The 25,067-nt window shown below is 42.4% G+C and overlaps 1 protein-coding gene across 2 annotated transcripts in view; it reads right to left on the reverse strand.

The window, feature by feature from the left end:
* Window positions 1-1,169: 1,169 nt before the first annotated feature.
* Zc3h11a (zinc finger CCCH-type containing 11A) overlaps window positions 1,170-25,067 on the reverse strand; it is a 39,738-nt gene continuing 15,840 nt past the window's right edge. For both annotated transcript variants that reach the window (XM_029474600.1, XM_021166838.2), the window contains 14 exons: window positions 24,881-25,000; window positions 19,868-19,991; window positions 18,406-18,609; window positions 18,198-18,314; window positions 17,898-17,978; window positions 16,486-16,596; window positions 15,176-15,235; window positions 12,929-13,027; window positions 6,278-6,781; window positions 5,332-5,417; window positions 3,954-4,281; window positions 2,663-2,829; window positions 1,800-1,867; window positions 1,170-1,454 (listed from right to left, as the gene is read on the reverse strand). In XM_029474600.1, the coding sequence (XP_029330460.1) occupies window positions 1,196-1,454; window positions 1,800-1,867; window positions 2,663-2,829; window positions 3,954-4,281; window positions 5,332-5,417; window positions 6,278-6,781; window positions 12,929-13,027; window positions 15,176-15,235; window positions 16,486-16,596; window positions 17,898-17,978; window positions 18,198-18,314; window positions 18,406-18,609; window positions 19,868-19,991; window positions 24,881-25,000 (2,328 nt within the window). In that variant the 3' untranslated portion in view covers window positions 1,170-1,195. The remainder of the gene's footprint in view (window positions 1,455-1,799; window positions 1,868-2,662; window positions 2,830-3,953; window positions 4,282-5,331; window positions 5,418-6,277; window positions 6,782-12,928; window positions 13,028-15,175; window positions 15,236-16,485; window positions 16,597-17,897; window positions 17,979-18,197; window positions 18,315-18,405; window positions 18,610-19,867; window positions 19,992-24,880; window positions 25,001-25,067) is intronic.

Consider the following 25,067-nt stretch of genomic DNA (forward strand, 5'->3'; position numbering starts at 1 on the left):
GTCCAGGATTTCCCTATGAGAAACAAACTGGCCACCTACAGAAAGTATCACAATGAACAAGTCTTTTCTTTCCTTCTTCCAATTCTGTACAGTGTCTCCTTTCAAGACTATTATCCTCATCAGACTTGTTCCTTCACAAGTCTAAACCTTGAGGTGATGTAAAGAGGACCAACATTAAGAAAAGAAAACTCAATCCAGAAATGAAGAAACTGGAGGTATCCAATACACCCCAGAGCATCTTGCCATCCCTGACAGTACAGCCCAGTGTACTGCTACAGTCTGTAGATCAATACTGGCAGCTTGAGGTCCACCCCCCATGGTTAAAGCATATCAAATAAATACTAGGCAAGGAGTTTCCTGGGAGAGTTAGAAATTAAAAAAATTTACCAATTTTCTGTCTCTGTGATAATTCAATGCCAGTAAGAGAAAGGTATTGAAGGGACAATTTTCATACTAAAAAAAGAATTTCCCTAGCCATGTCACCATCTCTTATAAAGAATCCAGGGAATCCCAGAAATAGAAAATTAGTTTCAGGGGACCCCTGAGGCACTTTAAAGCCTTTAAAAAATTACAGTAATAATAAATTAGCTATTGCTCTTNAGAGGCTCACGGGACAGCTAACACAACAGGACCAGGTCCAGAGCTAGGTCCGCATCTCAGGTTCTCGAGCTGCCCGGCCCTCTTTAAAGCTTAGACGAATCTCCAAATACAAGACATACAATTTAACACAGACTGAGTGGGTCTTTTGTTTAGTGGTAGCATGACATTTGGTCCACAATGGTTAGCAGCTGTCTTCATTTTTAAACTCTGATAAAATTAAGACAATACATAAATAAATAGAGCAGGGACGCTAGCCCACACTGACAAACACCTCGAGGACCACTGAGTTCTCGTGCACCGTTTCATTTGGAGCTCAGTCTCCGGTGGAGAGAAGGGCATTACAGAACTTTCTTCTCAAAGATGCTCAACAATGGCAGCAAGTGGACAAAACGGTTATTTATCAAGGGATGTAAAAGATCCGACCCCAGGGAGTCCAGGACACACAGGTACTTCAGAGGTATACTTTTGATTTGGGCAAAATTTGAGACTTAAAGAAATTATCACCTCAGGTAAATAGATGAAACTAAGTCCAGTTTTTGGTGAGGGTTGTTTTTTTTTTTTTTTTTTTAAAGTGTCCTCATTATCCCCTTGGGCTTCAGCTGTCAATCATCTCTGAGAGCTCGAGCAGAAGGTCATCTTCGTCCTTCCCAGGATCCAAGTCGATCTCAGCTTCTAATTTGCCCCCTGAAATTTCCCATATTAGTTTCTCAAAATCATCTTCCACAGAGAGTGGAGGCTTTCCTGTGGAGGCGGAGCTCAGCCGGCGCGGTTTTGCTGCCGTCTGGGATGAGGAAGGGCCAGAGCCTTCTGGGAGCAAGGGTTCTGAAGAAGCTTGGGCTGAAGACAGCACAGAACTGTAAGGGGAAGAAAGGCACACTGTTAGAGCAGGCGGTGGACTTCCTTCACGGTTAAATGACCACAGCCTTGGCAGTTTAGGAAAAGTGTTTCTGAACACACACAAGAACAGGCCCACTAACTTGGAATCACATTGTGAATTTAGCCAGTTATCTCAAGAATCTTTTCATTAGTAAAGGCGACCGCCACCAGCAGCACTGGAGAGCAGCAGCACCGGTGGCAGGGCGTGCCGCCCTCAGTCTGGAGTTAGAGGGGATAACCCGTAAATGTTCAGTGACTTATCAGCATTTTTTTGTAGAGATCAAGACCTGAAATGGCATGGAGTTTGGTTAAGACAGCATTACCTGTCTTTCGGGTTTTCTGTCTCAGACATGGTGACGGATTTATCCTCAGAGAGGAGTGGGACAACAGCCTATAAAGGAAGAGAGAGAAAGGGTCAATCGCTGAGTTAGGCTTTACTCTTTGAGTGTCTGTGTGTTGTGTTGTATTGTGGTGTGTGTGTGTGTGTGTGTGTGTGTAAGTATGTAGAGTTCAGAGTCTTCTCCTGTGCTCTGTCTTACCTCCTTGGAAAGTCCGTCTCTTACTAAACCCCAAGCTGGTGTTTTCCAGCTCTGTTAGCTGGGTCTCCCTGTCTCCATCCCTCAGTGTTGGGGTTATACACAAGTGTACGGCTACACTGGCTTTTTATGTAGGTGCTGGAGATTCAAACTCAGGTCCACATGCGTGTGTGTAGCAAGCACTTACCCACTGAACCATCTTCCCGGATTCTTTGTTTGCTTGCTTGCTTGCTTGCTTTGGTTTGAGACGGGGCCTGACTATGTAGCTCTGGCTATCCCAGACCTCTACCTTCCCCTGCCTTCCACTGCCAGGCCTAGAGTCAGGTTTTTGTTTTGTTTTTTAAATCCCAGGGCATATTTTCTTTTGTTCCCTCTTTAGAACCAACGTTGTAGTTGTTTTGTTTTGGCATGGCTGGAGATCTTTGATAACCTTTCATGTTAGGTGGTCTCTCTACCACTGAGCTGTATCTTTGGCCCAAAGGCATTGTTTAACCCAGAGTAAGTAAAGGGGCTTCAGATCTTCAACTAGAGTAACAGTTTAAAAAACCAGTATGCTTAGGCAATGACAGAAGTGTGAGTCAAAAACAGAGACAAAGCCAAAGGGCAAATGTCCTGCAGAGTCCTGAGCCACTGCAGTGCTCATCTCTTACCACAGCTGCTTTCTTGGTAGGGCTTTCCTGCAGGACACTGCTGGAGCTGAGCGGCTTCACGGCCGCGATGACGGCAGAGTGCATCTCCACAGCCTTGCGTTTGGGAGCCAATTTGGGAGCTGAGACAACCTTGACCACAGATGGCTTCACATTTACTTTGGGTTTGACTACAGGGGACAGAACATATCTGATTAGCAACTAGATAATCTCACATATTGAGTAGCTCAGAATAAGATTCAATGCCTTTCGTATTAGAAATACATATTTAAAAAAAAAAAAAAAGTGTCCAAGTATAATGTGTGTGACTTAAATCCCAGCCCTGGGAGGCAGAAAGAAGCAGGAGGATCTCTGTGAGTCTGAGGCCAGCCTGATCTATATAATGGGTTCCAGCACAGAAAGGGCTATGGAGAGACCCTGTCCTACAAATAATCCAAGTACCCAGAAGTCTGAATTCAAGGCCAGCTAGAACTATATATAATAAGACCCTATTTCAAAACACCAGAGGAAATATGCGCCACAGAAATTCTGGGTGGGACTTTTATGTTTTTTTTCTATGACAGTCTCATAGCCCAGGCTATCCTCCAATCATGTAACTGAGGATGACCTTGAACTTCTGATCCCTCTATTTTCTTGTGAGAGCGAGGATTTGGTGACTCCAATTATAAACCTGGGAATGTTTATGAGAAAGAAAACGATGATGCTGTTTGCTTCTAGCACCTTTGACTAAAGAGGAAAAGAGCGAGCTCCATCGTAAAACTACCTAGATGTATACGAACAATCCAGAGTTCCAAGTCCATCCTGAAAGAGAATCTTCCACCAGCCACAGGACTCAGTGGCCAAAACTCAAACTCAAACCCCCATCCTATGTTGTCTGGCTGACAACACAGCACATGGTTAGGACTGAGGCATTCAACAGAGATTGGTGTGCCCGGTGTGAGACAGTCACTGTTGGACCACCCAGACTGTATCTTGTAAGCCAATCCAATAGCTCCTCCTCTGTCTACATTCTCTCTACTGGCTCTGTTCCTCTAGACAACCCTAATACAGCTGGGCTGGGATTATATGGTGTAATGGGCTTTGTGCTGGCTAGACAAGTACTTTACCAACGGAGCTACATCTCCAGCCCATGTAAGGCAGAAGACAGCAATTTTAGGTTGTGAAGAACTCTGCCTACATTTCACATTTGCAGCTCATCACTGTGTGACCTCAGTATACACGAGATTCAGTTCTGCTGCTGCCAGAGTTACTGACATCTGCTCACTGTGCGACGATGAAGGTATCAGCCACTCACCTTTACTCCTCTTCTCCAAAGTCTGCGCTGCGCATTTCACATTCAGGATTGAGTCCCCGATTCCAGAGGTTTCTACCTCCCCTTTCTGGGATGACTCTGTGGGGAGCCGCTTTGCCAGATGCCGAGTGACGCCTGATACAGCCGTGAGCACCGGCTTCCCCGCCACTCGGGTATAATAAGAAGCCTCATCTGCCCGCACAGATGACAAGGCTGCCTTCTCCTTCTGTGATGCTCCTCTCTCCTGCAGTCTCTGTGTGTGCTTCTCTTTGACAGTGTCACATCTGTTGACTGCAAGTTTTGTGGGATCACTTATGGTCTCATCTGAAGTCTGTGGACAAGTTCAATCAAAGAATTAAAATGTACACTCTCATTTATAGTGCTGCGTAAGTTAGGTAGAGTACTACATGATTCAGGATAAAGAGGAGGCTCACTATTTGCTAACACACAGAAGATATGCTATAATAGAACTGAAAATGTATGAAATTAATTGAAAAAAAAAAAAAACCCAGATTCTATAGGCTATAACTACAACCCTCAGTAAACACTAATGACTTGACTACTAAATAATTAAGACGCCTATATATTAAGGTTTATGCCAAGATATTATTTACAACTGTGAAAAAAATCTGATGTCTAAAAAGAGCTTATATTTACAAACTAGAATATTTATAGTCAGTAAAAACAAACACCTTAAGGAATTACTAAAGCTGCAGCAGGCTGCAAAATGACCAACTGTCCAGCTCCTATCTGACTGAGGGTTAGAGTCACTTCTATTAACAAATGGCTCAGTAGTTAAGAAACCTGCGCTCTTGCAAAGAGTCCAGGCATGCCAGCTCACACACAGATAAAGTAACTGTAAGAACAAAGAAAACTAACAGGGACTGTGAGAATCTCCCACAGGTACGGTGGTACACAATTTTAATCCCAGAAATCAGGAGGCAGAGTCAGGCAAATCTATGTTGAGTCAGAAACCAGTCAGGTCTACATAGTGAGTTCCAGGACAGCCAGGGCCACAAAGACCCTATCTCAAAAACCAAAAAACAAACAACAACAAAAATATATCTCCAAACCAAATAAAAACTACAAATTTCACAGAAAATTATAACCACAGTCCTGGGTTGTAATCTAGCATTAAGGAATGAGACTGGCTGAGCCAAGCAGATTGAGATACATAGTGAGAAATTGTCTCCAAAAATCTCAAAAATAAACCAGCCAAACAAAAAACCTAAAACCAAACAACAAAAGCACGAACCAAAGCAGTTAAAACCACAATCAATGTACCACTGGAATTACGGACAGAAATTCGCTGTAAGCTAAACTAAAAGCACACATCATTCACCTGATGAAGTCTGCCTAGGACATAAGGTAACAAACTTACCTCATTACCCTCCATCTTAGTCACACTGCTCTGAGAAGGAGGGTCACCACTGTCTGCAAGGCCACGTTTTTTCTCTTCTTTTGCACCTGTATTGGTATTTAAAAACACCATTGCTTTAATAAAGCTGCAAGCTCTGGAAAAATGAACTGAACTAAAACCTTTCTTTCTTTTTTTTTTCCGAGACAGGGTTTCTCTGTGTAGCCCTGTCTGTCCTGGAACTCACTCTGTAGACCAGGCTGGCCTCGAACTCAGAAATCCGCCTGTCTCTCTGCGCCCCCTGCGCTGGGATTAAAGGCGTGCGCCACCACGCCCTGCTCAATAAAACCTTTCTAAAGGAATACAATTTTATTGGCTAGCTTTTGTGTCAATTTAACATTGGCTGGTCATCTAGGAAGAGGGAACTGAAGCTAAGAAACCACAGACTAGCCTGTGGGGCATTTTCTTGATTGGTAATTGATGTAGGAGTGTCCAGCCCACCTTGGGTAGTGCCACCCCTGGGCAGGTGGTCCTTGGTTATATAAAAAGACAGACTGAGCAAGCCTCAGAGAGCAGACCAGTAAGCACCATGCCTCAGGTCCTCTCTTCAGCTTCCTGCCTTGACTTCCTCAAGAATGTACTTGTGATCTGGCAGTGTAAACCATATAATACTCCCCACCTCAGGCTGTTTTTTGATCAGTGTTGTATCAAACCACAGAAAGGAAACTAAGACAGTAATGAAAAGAAACAAGGAAAAAAACTTCATAGCTAAGAGACTGGTTCTATAAATTCTCAGCATTACAGGAATACACTGTTGAACTACAGACCACCATACTGTCAACACCTTACTCTACTGAATCCAGTGACTCCAGTTCCCCCAGTAATGAGAAGCCCTCAAAGACCTCCCCAGGCTCCTGTAGGTGCTGCCCTGTGCTGGAACGGTGACACAGTTTGGAGGGGCTATACAAACCTGCTCTCTTGGTGATGCGGAGCAGCCTCTTTGTCCCTGGGGCAGCCTCAGCCTGAGGTCGGGAGTTGCCACTACTCTCAGAGCTTTGCTGCACCCTCAGGGCCTTCTCCAGTTTAATTTCCTCTAGCGTCTTAATATGCACCTCCTGCATAGACCTGGCTCTTCCTGCAGGCTCCTCTGGTTGCCCTTTGCTAACAGCAACAGTCGGCAGACTCACTGTCTTTTTCATTTCAGTGTCTTCTGTTAGCATGAGGCAACTTGTATCCTTTTTGGATTTCTGTCTTTCCATTTCCTGCTGCCGATGTTTCTTTTCAGCCAGGACCTCAGAGAAGGTTTTGATCCGCACTGAAGAAGAACTTTTTGTTCCTGATGGAGAATCATCAGCTCCTGAAGGTTCTTCTGCCTTCAGTTTGGTTTGCAATTCTCCACGTTTCTGACTGGCTCTTTCAAGAAGAATTTCTTCCAGTGTCTTCACATGGATCTCCCCAGCTTTATGACCTCGCTCTGTTTCAGAGAAGACAGATATTTAAGCTCTCATTATTTTAATGATCTACGATCTCTCCACAGACAGTAAAAAAATCCAAGGGAGCCGGGCGTGGTGGCGCACGCCTTTAATCCCAGCGCAGGGGGCGCAGAGAGACAGGCGGATTTCTGAGTTCGAGGCCAGCCTGGTCTACAGAGTGAGTTCCAGGACAGCCAAGGCTACACTGAGAAACCCTGTCTCGAAAAACCAAAAAAAAAAAAAAAAATCCAAGGGAACATCAAATGTCCCATCACCCTCAGTTGTAGGTAAGTGCAAGAAAAACTCTTATCGAAACAAACCTAGAGATTTGTATTTCTACAATGCCAATGGCTGAAAATCACATATCAGTGAGGAAACCTGCACCGTTATGAATCCTAAGTGAAAGGAACAATGAGCTCTCCATTTACTCATAACGTGTGTGTATAAAACGTGCACAGGGCACTAAGGCAAGCATACTTCTGCCAAGGCTGGTATATAGTCTGACACAGGCCAGTGAGTAAATGAGCTATATGGAATATGGCAGTGGAAATTGCTTTAAAGCATACAGTGGAAACATCAAGCCTGGTCTAGGAACTGCAAATGAAGCAAATGAAGTGACATTTAAAACAGGAAAAGAAAAAGGGAAAATAAAACAGGGGACAACAACAACAACAACAACCCATAAAACCCAAGGGTCACAAATCTGACCTACATACTCTGCCCTCAAAAGATCATTCTGCAGAATGTTTAAAATAGGGAACACATGACACATTAGACAATCATTACTCGAGAGCTAAGAAAATAACGAACTGATGTAGAATAAAAAAGACACACACACTAACCAGTAAAAGATTTTAATTAAAATTCAAAAACATACAAAATATACCCCACGGTCCTAAATATAGCATGTTCTGGAACTCTGTGAACTTGGTCTTTCCTACCAGTCTCATTTCTGTCTGTGTCTCTGTCTTTCTCATTCTCTCCCCAAATAAAAGCTCAGGCTGGCCCGGAAGTCCTGATAAAACATAGCCTAAGTTAACCTCAAATTTAGAGCAATCCTCTTGCTTTCTTAGATTACAGGCATGAATCACCATAACCCACTAGTTTTGTTGTTCTTGTTTAAAGAGTTCATTTAAATAGTTAATGTTAAGTAAGTCCAACTTGTATTCTCATCCTCTATTCTAGAGCATTTCTCTGGTGAAAACATTGATCAGAGAGTCCTGTAACTGCCTAGTCCTCCAAACATATTATCTGCTTTTTGAGAACAGTTGATGCTATTTGGATCCTTGAAATATTTTAGTAAAGTACTCATGACAAAGCAAGAATTAGGCTTCGACTGGCTAAGTCTTCTGGGGTAGGATCTTTGCCGGAGTGTGGGAGCCTCAAACTCACTGTTCTCTTGTCTCGGCTTTTATGAGTACTGAGACTGTGAGGAGGGCTACCATAACCGCATTCTCATTCTCATTTCAAATGATTGTAGAGTTGGAGAGATTGCTCAGTGGTTAAGAACACTTGTTACTCTTACAGACAGTCAGATTCAGTTCCTAGCACCCACATGGTGGCTCAAACCATCAGTCACTCCAGTTCTAGAGTATCTAACACCCTACTGTGACCTCTACATACACCAGGCATACATGTGATGCACCTGCACACATAAAAGCAATTCATACATATAAAATAAATGAGAAAAAAGTTAATTGTAACTTTTTCTTCCAGTTCACAATGATAATCTAATCTCAAAATTATCACTCAAAAAAAGTAAATGGTCAATAGTGAAATGGGACACTTGTTTCTCTTTCCTACCAAAAACCATTGAAATGATAAAGACATTGATTAAAAATAGAATTAATCTACACTAGCAATGAAAAATGAATAATGCCATGGTAGAGCAATCTTCGAGCATTTCTGAGAGGAATCTATTGCAGTAGATAAAGTGTAAACACTGCAGCTATAACTCTAGAAGACCAGTTAAACACTCTGCTACTCAGCAGCAGAGCTAACAGCAAGACCTGGCTTAATAACACCAAAAGCAACAATGACCCATGGGAGAAATCTCTAAGGCAGATATTTAAGGACTGGGGCAGAGGATACCCCTCCCTGGAAGACTACTTGCATGGCATAGCATACACAGGCCTGGCTTGATTTCCAGCATCTCAAAGCCAAATAGAGAGACAAAACTAAGCAAGCAAGCAAGCAAGCAAGCAAGCAAACAAACAAACAAACAAACAAAACATTCATTAGAAAACTCCACAGCAGCCTACAAAAAATTAAGCTGTAGGAAAAAAAAGCAGAAGACCAGAACAAAACTCCTCTGAAGACAAGAGTCAAAATAAATTCATTTGAAAGTGTAAGTGATGCAAAAAGTCAACCAACCATTTAACAGTGTAAGCAAGCGGGGGCCCACAGGCCGGATCCGCTGTAACCTACTTCTGCGAGCTGTTTCCTTGAAACATAGCCACTCACTCATTTACACACTCACATATGGTTGCTTTCACACCACAAATGCAGAGCTTAGTAGCTGCCACTTAGATTATGGTCCACAAAGCCTAAAATATTTTTGTTTTTAAGAGTATCAGGGATCAAACCAAGGGTACCAGCAAGTTCTCTAGCAGTGAGCGACACAGACTTATGAAAAACAGAGAAGGCAAGTTAGATCAAAGGGCCCACTGAACCCTTGGCTTGCCCAGGAAGATCTGTGTTTATATCCACCAGAGTGAACTTATACCACGTCAGGGAGATAAAAATCCTAAAATGTTTTGGAGAATAATACTGAGCATAACCCCCATCTGTAATCCTGCCAAGCACCTAGAAGCTGTGGCAGGAGAGTACTTAAATTTGAGGCCAGTCTGGACTGCAGAACTGAGAACTTATCTTAAGAAAAAAGAGTAAGTGATGGTGGTTGTGTCCTTGCAAAAAAATAAGAAGCCACCATTAGGCTGTCTTTTAAGGATGCTAACACAAAATAATAATACAGAAGTCAGTGAAGGTGGGAATGAGAACATATAAGCTAACATGCAAAGCAGAGATATGAAATTTAACCATCTTATACAAAAACTATCACATCGGATCCTGAATGGCATAAAGCAAAGCAGGAAGGACAGGGTTACACAGCAGATTATTTACCTAGCATGTGCAAAGCTCTAGGTTTAAAACTACAGAACCACAAACATCAACAAAAGCAGAGTATTTGAATACATGGCTATTCACTTTATATAATACATACATACACACACACACACACACACACACACACACACACACACACGCGCGCGCATAGTTCAGCACCTTCAACACTGTAATGTAATAATTCATCTACAGATGTTAACTGCAAAATTTCCTCATATTATTTAGTACCTTCAAAGGCCACCTGGTTTGCTTTTGCCTGTTATCAGTCCCTTTATCCTCACTGAAACTTTTGCTTACCTGTACCCTTGCCTGAGGTAAACTATTATTCTAGAGAGAGAGCTGCGGGACATCTACACTGATCCTGGATGGCCAGGGCAGCTCCAATTGTGCCCCTCCTAACAGACATGGGCACAACAGGGTCTGCCAGCACAGGAGTAGCAGCACTTATTAAGGGAGATCAAAATTTCAAATACTTAAGTCAACAAACTGATCAAGACCTGTCAGAATAACAAAATGCCAACAAAGACTGATATAAAAGTTGGTCCCCACTGGTCTTCGAAAAAATTAAGAGTCAATGATTTGACTCTAAGGAATAAGCTCAAGGGGGGAATGTGGAGGCCTGCTCTTTCTAACATAACTGAACCATTTTATATTCAATCTCCATTTATTCAAATGGGGAAATTAAGTTCAAGTTCTCCAGACTCCACTTCCCAGAAGTAATTCTCTATAGCTAACCCTGATGAAAGCTACTAACAAGCCAAAGAATTCTAGTTGAATTACTTATGCTCTACTTTCTCACCGTTCTTAAATTCCCCTGTTCGCCACCCTCTGACCTCACTTAAGACCAATCTGCTTAGAAGGTGGCTGGTAATGCACTGTCTAGTTAGCCTACAACACTGCACTACTTCACTGCTTGTCTTTAAACCTTTGACCTGGCTTTTCATATAAAAGGTGGCTGGTAATACACTGTCTAGTTAGCCTACAACACTGCACTACTTCACTGCTTGCCTTTAAACCTTTGAACCTGGCTTTTCATATAAAAGGTGGCTGGTAATACACTGTCTAGTTAGCCTACAACACTGCACTACTTCACTGCTTGCCTTTAAACCTTTGAGCCTGGCTTTTCATATAAAAGGTGGCTGATAATACATTGTCTAGTTAGCCTACAACACTGTACTACTTCACTGCTTGCCTTTAAACCTTTGAACCTGGCTTTTCAAATAAAAAGTCTACTTGGAGGACAGATAAGTACAACTCCTTTCGTGGTCCTGATCGATCAGTATTAGGATATAAGTTCAATAAACTATTCTTGCTTAACTAACATCAGTGATTCTATGGCAACTTGCATGGCAGTTCCTGAACTTCAACATCTACACACAAGAAATCAAAACCAAAAACCTCCATCTGCTTCTCAGGCATGAACATTTCACCTAAGTCATAAAGTGGGGGGAAAAGATCTGCCTACGACTTCTCTCCTTCAGACAGCACTGTAAAACCTTAAATACCCCAATTTAAAACACTCATCTATACCACTATGTCCATTTACTTGAACTATCTTAGATCTTTTCAAGGTTTATTTTTATTTATTTCTACATCTATACCATATATGTACATGTGCCTGCAGAGGCCAGAAGAGGGCATCAGATTCCTGGAAGCTAAAGCTACAGTAGTTATGTGCTGTCTGAAGTGGGTGTTCTCAACCACTGAGAAATCTCTGCAGCCCTATTTGGGTTATTTTATAGGTCATATTCCAGCTAGCACTTTCCCTTCTACTGTTTCTCAACAATACAAGCAAATACAAGTACAAATCAGACCATTTGATCCCTTTTTAATATTTTTTCCCTTAGGATTCTTTGGTTTGTTTTTTGTTTACTTGAGACAGAGTCTCTCTACATAGCCCTGACAGTTCTGGAACTCACTATGTAGACTAAGCTGGCTTCCAACTCACAGAAATCCACTTGCCTCTGTGTGAGTACTAGGATTTAAGGGCATGTGGCACTACACCCAGGCCTTTCTGATATTTAATTTAGTTACTATTACGTGTGTGTACAGGCACATGTGCCTCACTAAGGCCTGTGTGAGTCAGAGGACACCTTTGGCGTCAGTTCTCTCCTCTACTGTCACTGTATGGATTAAACATGGGTCATTCACCACACTGTGGCAACAAGTGCTTTTACCAGTTGAGCCAACTTACCAGCTTGTGGTAACTGTAAAATAACATTTAGTTTGTCACTGTACTAGAATAAGCTCAAACTCTTCTCTTATATAACAGATTACTCCTTTCCCAATTCCATGCTTTAGCCACCCTCTGATCCTGGAGTGTAATATGCTTCCTTGGCTCTCTGACTCTGCAGAAGTCTTCTTTAATACAAACCCTGGTTGTTTTAGTTAGTTGCTACTAGTGTGATCAAACACTATGACCATCAACAACTTGGGGAGGGAAGGGTTTATTCCAGTTTACAACTCTCAGGTCCCTCCACTGCTGAGGGAAGTAGGGACAGGAACCTGGAGGCAGGAGCTGATGCAGAGACCCAGGAGGAGTGCCATTTCCTGGCTTGACCCCCATGGCATGTTCGACCTGCTCTCTTACACTATCAGGTATCACCACCAGCTCTGGGGTGGCACCACTCACAATGGTCTGGGCCTTCCCAACTAAATCATCAATTAAAAAAAAGTACCACTTTCTTGCCCATGGGCCAATTTGGTGGGGATGCTGTCTGTCTCAATTGAGCCTTTTCAAAACAACTCTAGATCATGTCAAGTTGACTTAAAATTAGCAAACACTGGACTTCTAACTTCACCTAGCCAATTTCTGATTTAGAGTGCTCCCATGGGACCATGCATTTTCCCAGTATCATGCAGGAACCTATGAACTCCAGTGGTTGTTGATAACTGTTAGTTTTATTAAATGTTAGCAATTTAGAATCAAGTAGAATAAACGTTCACCTGAGCAAAAAACGAGGATCCATACGTGTTATGATTACAAACAGGCAGGCCATGTCTGTAAGAAGCAAAGGCCTTACCTTTCTTTGGTGCTTTATCAATGTTAGTTTCTGGCGCTTCCACTTTTTTTCCCAGCCTCTGTGCAAGGCTTCGCTTTAATGGAGGGTCACTATCACCACCTACAAATAGGGAGAAACTCATTTTAAGATTTGATCTTCAACAAAGTAAAAGACAAAAATAGACAATTTATAAAATATTCTCGGATAGGCCGCAGTGGTGCATGCCTTTAACCCCAGCATTTGCGAACCAGAGGCAAACAGATCTCTGAGTTCTGGTCTCTGGACAGCCAAGTCTATGCAGAAAAACCCTGTCTCCAAAAACAAAAACAAAAACACAAACAAATGAACAACAACAACAAAAAAAAAACACTGAAAGTTTTCTACATTTAAATGTGTTTGTCCACCTGCTTCCTAGAACTTAATGTTAAAACCAAAATGTCCCAGAGAGAAAAAAAATTACTATACAAAATAAAACAAAACAAAAAACCCATGAATGAATTTTGAAAAAAAAAAAATTACTAAACTTACACACTGACTCATAAGCCTGGGATGAAGCTAAAGCTCAAAGACAGCAATGTCCTTTTGACTGTGTGGATGGTGTTAAGTCAACTTGACACAAGCTAGAGCTATCCGAAAGAAAGGAACCACATCTGAGAAAATGCCTCCATAAATCAAGCTGAAGGGAATTTTCTTAAATTCTAATTGATGAGGAAGGACCCAGCCCACTGCGGGTAGTGCCATCCCTGGGCTGATAGCCCTGGGTCCTATAAGCAGGCTGGCCTAGTCATGAGGAGCAAGACAGTAAGCAGCACCCCTCCATGGTCTCTGCGTCAGCTCCTGCCTCCAGGTGCCCTGACTTCCTTTGATGACAAACAGTGATGTGGAAGTGTAAGATGAATAAATTCTTTCCTTTCCAACTGTTTGGTTATGATGTCTCATCACAGCAATAGAAACCCTAACTAAAACACCAACAAACTCTGAATTCATAGTAAATTCAGTTAGGAAGATAGTAAAAGAATTTACAGTGCTAATTTTTCCTGGGGTAAGAAGACCCTGAAGAGCCGGGCTGGGCATGGTGGCGCACGCCTTTAATCCCAGCACTCAGGAGGCAGAGGCAGGCAGATTTCTGAGTTCGAGGCCAGCCTGGTCTACAAAGTGAGTTCCAGGACAGCCAGGACTACACAGAGAAACCTTGTCTCGAAATACCAAAAAAAAAAAAAACAAAAAAACAAAAAAAACCAAGACCCTGGTTAGAGCTGTGGCTCTCAGGGCCTTATGTTCAACATCTACCACTAAATAAACTTGGTGATGGTGGTTAAATGATCAAATCCTGCCTTAAAAAGAGAAAGTAGAAGGAAAAAGGGGAGGAAAGATAAAAGGAAGGAAGGAGAAGGAAGAAGAAGAGGAAGGAGGAGGACTCCACTAACCAACTGAAAATATCTAAGGTTCTTGGTTCTTTTTTTTTTAAACATTCATTTATTTTATGCATGAGTACACTGTAGCTGTCTTCAAACACCAGAAGAGGGCATCAGATCCCCTTACAGATGGTTGTGAGCCACCATGTGGTTGCTGGGAATTGAACTCAGGACCTCTGAAGAGCAGTCCATGCTCTTAACTGCTGAGCCATCTCTCCAGCCCAGGTTCTGATTCTTTTGTTTCTATGATCCGTTAAGTTTAATGCAGACTGCTGTCTGACTATAATACTATCAGCCTTTCTGTATTTGTTAGCCAAAAGGGAAAGGATAATGGATAGGGAGCCATTAGGAAAACCATAAAAACAAAATAAAAAACTATCTGGTTTTTGTTATTTGTTTTTTGTTTGTTTGTTTGTTTGATTTTGGAGACTAGGGTCTCTCTATGAAGTTTTGAGTTATAAATACCAGGCTGGTCTTGAACACACAAAGAACCTCTTGCTTCCACCTCCCGAGTGCTGAGATTAAAGGTACATGCATGCCACCATAGCTGGCTCAAGCCTGTAATTATTAAATCTAGGACCTTCTAAAAGGTTAACCATGGCCTGGACAGGGCTTGGCCATTAACAGGCTTACAATAAAAAAGGTTAGTTATAATCTAATTAAGGCATAATACTTTAAACGGTTGTAGCTTCAATAAAAGATATAACACACACGAGATTTTACAAATGTTGTTAGTTAAAGAATACAAGCAGACAGACCAGCATGTCAGTACTAATGGTGCTTACAAGAGTCTCAACAAGGTAACATGTTAATGCACGAACACACAGACAGAATGTACACAGATCTAACTCACCCACTGAAAGCTTTCGTTTCCCCAGTCTCTCAGAAAGACTCAGCCTAACCAAGGACTCTTCTGAAATGGCAGAAATAAAGTGTTTCCACTGTTACTTGATTGAGGATATTACTTTATAGTCCTATGAGCTCATAGTCTTATTTAACAAGATAATAATCAATAGTCTAATAAACATGCAACAGCATGACATTTTTAACAGCAGCCAAACATAAGGAAAGAGTTGGTCTTAGCCAAACTATCCTTGTGTACCTTGAAAAGTTATCTAACATTATCACTAGAAAGCGTAAGCCTTCTTCCAAATGTTTGTTGCTCAAATGGAACATTTAAATGTACAATTTCTTTTGTGTTGTATTATTGTGCTAGATATTTTTAAGTCGATGTGACACAAGCTAAAGTCACTGGAGAGGGAGAAGCCTCAATTAACAAAATGCCTCCATAAGACCAGGCTGAAGGCAAGCTTGTAGGGCAGCAGTTCTCAACCTGTGGGTGCAACGCCTCCCTTAGTGGCAGTGGTGAGGTCTAGTGAGCATTTCACAGGAGTTATATCAGATATTTACATTATGATTCATAACAGTAGCAAAACTAGAGTTATGTATGAAGTACTAATGAAAATTAATTTTATGGCTGGGGGGTCACTACACCATGAGGAACTGTATTAAACGGTTTCAGCATTAGGAAGGTTGAGACCCACCGCTGTACGGCTTCTTCTTAATCAGAGATTGATGTGGGAAGGCCCAGCCTACTATGGATGGTGCCATTCCTAGACTGGTGGTCCCAGATTCTATAAGAAAGCAGGCTGAGCAAGCCACAAGGAATAAGCCAATAAGCAGCACTCTTAGAAGGCCTCTGCATCAGCTCCTGCCTCCAGGTTTCTGCCCCGCTTGAGTTCCTGTCCTGACTCCCTTTGATGATGAGCAGTGATGTGGAAGCGTATCAAACTCATTCATCCCCAAGTTGCTTTGGTCATGGTGCTTGGTCACAGCAATAGTAACCAAAACTAAGACAATTTATTAGATTTTAAGCAATTTAGTAAAAAGATACATTTTTCTATCATTCTAAAAATGTAAGAACATTCTTTACTCAAAATGAACAGTAAACTTGCTGAAGCAAAGAGAAAATGTTAAATTAAATGCACATAAATGTGAGACTACCTGACTAAAAATTCCAACTCTTTAAAAAACAACCAATGTACCAATTTTTCAACCTCATATCTGATCAAAATGTTTCAAGTCCTCCTAAAACTCCAAAGTGAACAACTGCATCACCCAGGCACCTAAAGGCCACGCCTCTGAGAACTGCCTCGAGCTTACCTGGTTTGCTGGATAGAGTCACCATCCTCACCACAGTCCGAACATTCTCCTTCTCAGGGCCTGGACTGGGCTGAGGCTGCTGTAAAACACTGGAAACTCCCGAGGAGCCTTCTGAATGAAAACAGACAAATAAATAACCTGTGGGAAGGAAGGCTAGTCCACGTCAAGAGTCTGCTTCCATGAGACTGACTGCTGCCTCCCTTAGGTAAACACTCAGCCTTCTGCTTTCCTGTGAGGCTAACACTAAAGGTTAAGGCAGAAGCATGGTTAGCCATCAGCCTTGGCAATGCCAGTGTTCCCACTTGAATATTATCATCCTCAAAACAAGGTTCCTACAGAGTAAGCTTTAAGAACAGACTCCTCAGATCCAACTATTTACTCTATTTAGTGTACATCTCTTTATTACTTTAGAGTAGGAAATACATTAACTGGGTTGAGACAAGTAAGCGCCAGCAAAAAACTCTTTGTAGATCTTAAGAACCCTCTTGTACCTAATGGCATACATGTTCTTTTAGTAGGTTCTGTTTATATGTGGAAGGATGAGGTCAATTCTGCCATCTCTCCTCATTCCTCAGGAGACCGTATCTTACAAGGACCTAAGGTCTGCTTAGACTAGGCGGGTCAGCAAACCCAGCAATCCTCCTGCCCGGAGAAGCAGGATTACCAGCACACATCACCATGCCTGGCTTTCTATGTGGGTTTCTTTCTAAGCCAGAACACAGATTCTCAAGGCTTGTGTAGCAGGCACTTTACTCTACTGGCTCCTTAAGACGGCTCTTTTTTTTTTTTTTTTTTTTTTGCTTTTCGCTTTTCGAGACAGGGTTTCTCTGTGTAGCCCTGGCTGTCCTGGAGCTCACTTTGTAGACCAGGCTGGCCTCGAACTCAGAAATCCGCCTGCCTCTNAGCTCACTTTGTAGACCAGGCTGGCCTCGAACTCAGAAATCCGCCTGCCTCTGCCTCCCGAGTGCTGGGATTAAAGGCGTGCGCCACCACGCCCGGCTTAAGACGGCTCTTAACTGTAGTTCTTTACAGTTAAATATTTCAAGATATTAACCCAGCATGGCAGCATATGCCTTTAATCCCAGCACTCAGGAAGCAGAGGCAGGTGGATCTCTATGAGCACAAGGCCAGCCTGGTGTACAGAGTAAGTTCTAGGACAGCCAGGGCTACACAGAAAAACCCTGTCTCAAAAACACCATCAATCACTTTGAAGATAAGCAGGTTTTTAAATGATTATATAGACTCAGCTCTGAACAGCGAGGATGGAAAGAGCTCCAGTAGCTGTGTTTCACGGCAAACAAGCCACAGAAATGAGTCTGTATTTGCCGAATTTGGCTCTTGTTGCCAGAAGTCTCTACTATTCGTGTCTGGTAAACATGCAAGTACTCAGGCCAAAACCTGTGATGACTTACCACCTTGCTTCTTGGATTTTTCCTTCATTTTCTTTGATTTAATTTCCTCAAGAGTCTTTATTCCAAAATTCAAACATTCACCTGAGAAGCCCAAGGAGAAGCACATGAGGAACTATAGCTGTTTTCTTTGTACTTTGCTGCAGTCATTCAAGTATGCTTTGAGTAAATGACTTACGAGAAAGTACACATTCTACAAGCATAGCATATCTGCTAGAGCTTAGTGGCTGTGCACTAAATGTCAATGGAGTTACAACAGTCAGGGATACTTCTAGGGCTAGAAACCCGACAGCCTCTTCCTACCTTGCTTTAAACTGACTCCAGGTTTGCGGGCAGAAGCCACTCGTAATCCATTATGGACGTCAGGAGTTGGTTGCAGGGCAGGTGTCTTGCTTTCATCACCCTCCTCAGAAAACTGATCTGCATGCACACATGTAAGGCAAACTTCCAATAAGAACAAGTCTAGAGCTTTAATTTTTTTCCTGTCTAGTTGATTACAGCTAAAACGTACCATCGTCATCTTCATCATCATCTGCAGCATTGATCACAACAGGCGGGTGTGTGGGGCTGGGAACGTTTTCTGAGCTCTCTACTTTCATTACGCTCCGCAGCTGAGGGGAGGGGTTAGACTGAACAGACAGTTTGTTCTGCTGAACTGTGAGCTGGCCAGTCTTTACTTCTTCTTCTTGTGACTCAGGCACAGTGGGTAACACAGCTAAACACACAAACGAGACATAAATTTAGAAGACAGGACTATAATCCCTGTTCAACAAGCACCCTGTCCTTTATGATACATTTGGCACATTTTTCTTAAAGACTGTACGTTTTTTAAACCTAATTTTCCCAGTTTCATTCTAAAGTCTCCATGATGACAAAAGTTTTTTTGAACCAATGGCTCCTTTATTGGAGATAAGCAGATGGCAGGCAATAAAAGCAATAACCCCAAGTGTTAGTTCTCAATAGCAGACGTTCCTTTGTAAAACTGAGACTCTACAGTTTATACGCTCAACGGAAAAATGCATACAGAGACCACCTCCTCCATCTCCTGGCTGGGATGTGTGTGTTTGGGGGGGGGGGGGGAGATAGTTTTGTTGAGAGAGAGAGAGAGAGAGAGAGTGAGTGTGTGTGAGTTAGTTTTGCTATGTAACCTAGGCTGGCCCCCACACTTATATTCCTCCTGCCTTAGCCTTCTGAGGGCTAAAATCACAGCCACCTTCGACTATTATAAATTATAAATAAAAATTATCTTAAAAGGGACTTTGAAAATAAACCACAAACTTCCGTGGAGTTAAGACTTATTTTAAGTCTGGGGATAACAGAGTGGTAGAGGGCTTGTGTAGCATGCTTGAGATCCTGGGCTTGATCCTCAGCCCTGGAACAACAGGACAAACATTTTTTTAGGAGGCCTTCGTTAAGAATCATTTATTTTAGCTAGCTTATAACATGCTGGACTTGTCGGTCCATGAGGTGCCATGGTGAATAACTATAACCATCCCAGACTCAGGAGACTAAAGCAGAAAGATCCCAAGTTTCCAGCCAGTTCAGGCTACAGCACGTAACCCCGTCTCCACAAAGGAGATAGATGGCTGGTACTGTTGGCTTTGTAGGTCAAATGGTCTCTATCTCAACTATTAACACAAAGCCAGCCACAGAAGGCATGTATTCAGTAAATCTTCATTTTACAGAACAGGCAGAGGACCCAATTTGCCAACCCCTGGTCTGGAGAATTAAGTTTCTTTTAAAAACATCTAAAGGTTTGGTAAGAAAATAAAAATAAAATTAACTATAGTAATATAATCTGACATGGCAAACATTTGGTCCTCTGTGCATATTCATCACCTAACCTCTCTAAGGCTTTGTCTCCTCCTCATTCTATACTAGAAGGAGCACGGCTCCCACTGGACTAACAGAGGTGTGGACAGAAGGAGCTCACTGAACAGCAACTGCTCTTTTACAATCAAAACCAATCTCACTTTTGCTTGGAGGTAGGAAGAGTCCATCAACATAGCGGCTTCTGGTGTGATGGAAAGCGCAGTTTAGTTTTTGACATCCCACTGGCTGATTTTCCCAATAACAAGGAATTTCACTTCGTTTTTTCTGTAAAAAAGAACACATTGTTTTTAAATAAAAGCAAAGTAAGTCCTAAATTAATTTTGTGATTGATTTTCTAAACAAAGTTCTAAACTCTGACACAGGAGGTCATGTTTAGCAAGAGAGGCTGCTGACTGTGATGTTTAGGCATATGGAGAGGTAGAAGGAGCTGTTCTTCCTTCTTGGTCTTCACCCTGAAAGCCCTAAATGCCCATATTTGTTGAAGAAAAGCAGGATAATATAGCAGTTTAGACTATGGAGTAAGGTATTACAGTAACTTTACTTAAGGACCTTATGAGCACAGACAAACAAATGTCTGCCTCATTTTCCTTTGCTACAAAATGTGAACTGAATGTGTACACACGTGCAGGTATTTGCATGGAGGCCAGAACAGGCCATGAGGTAGCTTCAACTGCTCTCTACCTTACTACAGCTTGAGATAGGATCTCTCACTGAAGCTGAAGCTGATTTCAGCTGGGCTGACCAGGCAGTCAACTCCCCGGATTCTCCTGTCTCTGCTCCCAACACTGAGCTTGTATCTAAGTGGAGCTATGCCCAGCTTTTTATGTGGGTGCTGTGCATTCAAAGGCAGGTCTCCTTACTTGTACAGCACATGCTAACTTACCCAGTGAGTCATCTCCCTAGCCCCTGAATTTGTGAATAGTACACCGATGCTTCTAAGGGAAACAGACAGCCAGGTTCCTATTATCCTCTGCACCTACAAAGCTTCATCAGCCAGTCATACACTCATACATAAATTTGTTTCATGAGTTTCTATCTTGCAGGGCTACACAGAAAGACCCTATCTCAAAAGGCAAGCAAGCAAGCAAGCAAATTAAAGAGAGGCGGGAGGGTGGGGGGCGGGGGGGGGGGGGGGGGGGGGGGGGGGGGGGGGGGGGGACTGGGGGGCGGGGGTGGGGGAGGCTGACTCTTACTTAAGTACTAATATGAAACCCACAACCAACAGCACTTATAGGACTCAGCATGAACAAAGCTCACTCACAGTTATTGGTAAAGCACAGCACAGCTTCCCTCTAGTTAGAAACACTGTCTAGCATTGTAGCAATAGTTGTTGCCTGTTTCTCAGTGTATCTTCTTTTTCTACTACTAATTTTGAAAAGCAAAATAATCAACCAAGAGCACAGAAGCAAGTAGCTGGCAATCAAGAACACTTGACTATAGTATGGGAGCAGTTTATCACCCATTCCACCTCAGCTGGAGACACACATATCAAGGAACTGGTGTGTTTATCTCTCAACACGTCTTATACACACATTTTCTTGAACAGACACATTAGTGACTATTGAATCCATCAGTAATGAAAATAAGACTGTAAGGATATGTTGTGAACAGAGTCCTTAGAGCTCACTCCACCTCCACAACCATGATTAAAGGTCTCTTTTATACTTCCAGATAGTTTTTAAATACACATACAAACAAATACAAGTACAAATCTTGTGTGTGTGTGTGTGTGTGTGTGTGTGTGTGTGTTTTGCTTGAATTGTACATGCACCATGTGCCAGCCTTGTGCCTGCAAAGTTCAGAAGAATCCAGAAAGCAGCATGGGACCTCCTGAAACAGTAGTTGGGACAGTTGTGAGTTGCTGTGTGGATGCTAGAGCCTCTGCCACACCAACAAGTGCTCTTAACTGCTAACTGATCTCTCCTCTATTTTTAGCCTGCTGTTCTGTTCCCTCTATATTTTCCCTTAATATATTCTGATCCCTCCTTACTAAATAATTAGTGTCCACCTTAAATTCATTATTATTGTTAACTGATGCCCACCCCTCCACAGTGTGCAGGTAGCAAAGCTACATTGTTTCTAGTACTTTACAAACTGCTGCAGTGGTAGCTCTGATAGACTTAGCTCCGCACAATGAGAACAATGTGTAAACATTTAGTTCTCATCAGACACAGGGAAATAAGTCTGTGCAAAACAAACAAACAAATCAATATTAGAATGTGATATTGCTTGGTTGGCACATGAGAGCGTGGCTCTTAGAGGACCTCCAAGTTAAAGGTCAGAGTGGGAAAGGAGAGACTCACTGTGCCTAGACTTTTTGTACCAAGGATAAGGTCCATGCTGAACATCTGAGTCTGGGATTTTGGTACATAAGACAGATGGTGTGTGGTGAGTTTCTAACTGGCTTTCCATGGGAGACCACTGCAGTGAGTTGCTACTTTCCACTTCAGGGGAAAGAGTACAGGAACAAGCAAGCCTAAACAGACTACCATAAACTCCATAGACCCAAAACAACTCCACAGACCCCAACCCCCTCCTGTCCTGTCCTGGGAAGTGCATCCTTACACTTGTGATAGCGCCTAGATGTGCTATTTTAGAGACCTGTTCTTAGATTCTTCCTACGAGTCATGTAAAGGTAGAAGATGAGCTTTCAAAAGTTGCAGAGTAGAATCTCAATTAATGAGCACCTTACTGCTTGCACAGTAGGCAACTCAGAAAGCAGGTATAAAACTAGAAACTGGGAACCAGATTGGAGCAGCTTTATAAGCCCAAGCAGACAAATTACATAGGCACCGTCTTCCTTCTTTCCTCATCTCCTCAGTAACAACTGAACTAAAAATCAACTCTGAAGGAATTACATATTCATTTGAAAGAGAAATACAAAGCAGCCCAAACCAAGATTCTAAGATGCTGCCCATTAGGGGTTGGGAAGACACTGTAACAAGGATGGCTTCCTAAGGGTTGAGAGGATGAATCAAGGAAAGCTTTTCTACAGAATGGGCTTCAGTGCAGTGAAGAGAGTGTATTCATGGAAACAGTGTGGGATAGCATCACAGAGAGACAGAGTCCTCCTGTGAGAGAAACTGGTACCCAGCAGGAAGTAACTGGAGTAAGGAAGCATCTCACATAAGGGAGTGGCCTAGCACAAAGTACCAGAGCCCAGGACCTTCAAAGAGTGAGCTGTCCTCAGCAGGATGGTATAGTTCAAGGAGGAAGGGATCTTCACAATGGAGTTAGGGTGACACTATGAAGCAGTACCTTCATGTAACATTAAAACGGGGGACGTGGAGGGGAGAGGGAAGGGGAGAGAAAGTGGAAAGGAAGGAGGAAGGGCATGAATGGTTGGTTGAGAAAACAGTAACAAAAGAAACCTACACTAAGCCCTGGTACTGATCAGCTGAAAGCACCTATGTGAATTTGTGCCTTTCAATATGAAGACCCAAAGCAATGCATGCTTATTTATATATCTCCCATTTCTCTCTCCACTAAGGACTTGAAAAGCAATAGGAACAGACCAAAGCATAGTGTCTATCTACCTTTCTTCACTGAAAGAAACCAATACGACTTTATATAGATAAGATTCTAGAGTAGGAGTAAGAAAATTACAAAGATTAAAAGGCCTGGAAAACCTCTATTGACCAAAAAGTGAAGATGGAGTGGTAAGGAGTGCCCCCCGCCCTCCAATAAATAAGTCAGCTTGAAGGCCTCTTAAACTGGAATATAATGGATATAACACACTAAGCAAAAACAGAAAACCAATAATTCACACTAACACAAATAGATCCAGGGAGAAAAATCAAGTTCGGTGGGAAATGGGCCATCTAGAGTATCTAGAGTGTTAAAGAACTTCTAAAACTGGGGCAGTGAAATGGCTCAGCGGTGAAGATACCTGCTGTCGAGCCTGATGATGAGTTCTATCTATGGGGTCCACATGGTAGAACAAGTGACTGGTGAAGTCCTCCTCTGACCCCCACATGCACACATACATGTACACACTTACAGACAAACACACATAGTTTTTTTATTATTAAATGTAACTACACTGTGAAAAAAGAGCAGTAATGAAAAAACTGCAATTGTATGTCACTTTATTATCTATGTACAATGAAAAGAATGTTGCTTTTGTGATGTCCCATGAAACAGATAGCATCTAGGGGGCTGAAGAGATGGCCTAAAGGTTAAAAGCATTCACTGTTCTTGCAGAGAACCCAGGTTCAGTTCCCAGCACCCACACCGTGGCTCCCAAGTATCTGTAACTTGGCTCCAAGAGATCCAACTCCTTCTGACTTCTGCTGGTCCTACCTATGTGGTACAGAAGCATTCCAACACATACACATACAATTAAAAAAGAGACATGCGATTGTAATTTAGTAATGAAAATGTAAAAGTAATTGAATCATATGTTACAGAACACTTGCCCTACAGCTACCATGAGAGCTTACACTGTCCTGTAAGGCTAAATCATCAGACACCACATGTCATCTGTAAGCGCGACTGCTCCTTCAATATAAGATATGACCAGACAGTAGCAAACCTGCATGAGGACAAAAGTGTTACCAATTCCCATTTTTAATTTTCATTGTTTGCTACTGTTATATAGGAAAATGCCTTGTTTGTGGGAAATTCTCAACGTAATGGGAAATAGAAGATAAGATGGCAGTAATTTATCCTTAAGTGGGTCAGAAGAAAAATATTTATTTTATTTTCTATGTATGCATGTTTTTTCTTGAATGTATATATGTACACCACATTTGTGACTGGTGTACGTGGAAGTCTAGGAGGGCATCGGAGCCTTAAAAGTAGAGTTAGATGATTGTGAGCTACCACATGGGTGCTAGGAAACGAACAGCAAGTACTCTTAACCTCTGAGCCATCTCTCGAACCCCTCTAACTGTTTTACGCCTCAGCAGGTTAAGGTATTTGCCACAGAATTCAAGCACAAGTTCCAGAACACACATTGTGGAAGCAGAGCTAACTCCTACAGGTCAGGGTGCTCTCTGATCTCCACACGTGTGCAACAGCATGCACGCATCCCAACCCCCACCGGTCTGGCAGTGAAGTGCTGTTACTGAATCACCCACCCTCACTAGCCACCGTCCTCATGTTTTTTTAATGATTCTATATACCTATAGTAACAAATATTGGAAACTTACGTCAATTTCCATGTGGCGAAATCTGCACACCTGTCGAAAACAACGACCTTCTTGCCATAGTGTGCAAACAGTTTCATTTCCTAGTGCAGCTTCACAGTGACGGAATGGGCAGCTGTCACCCTGTAAATAAAACAGGAAAGGACTGTGGCACATGTCCATAAGAACAGTGTCCAAGAACCTAACAAAC

This window comes from Mus caroli, chromosome 1, assembly GCF_900094665.2.
Source record: "Mus caroli chromosome 1, CAROLI_EIJ_v1.1, whole genome shotgun sequence".
NCBI classification, from domain to species: domain Eukaryota; kingdom Metazoa; phylum Chordata; class Mammalia; order Rodentia; family Muridae; genus Mus; species Mus caroli.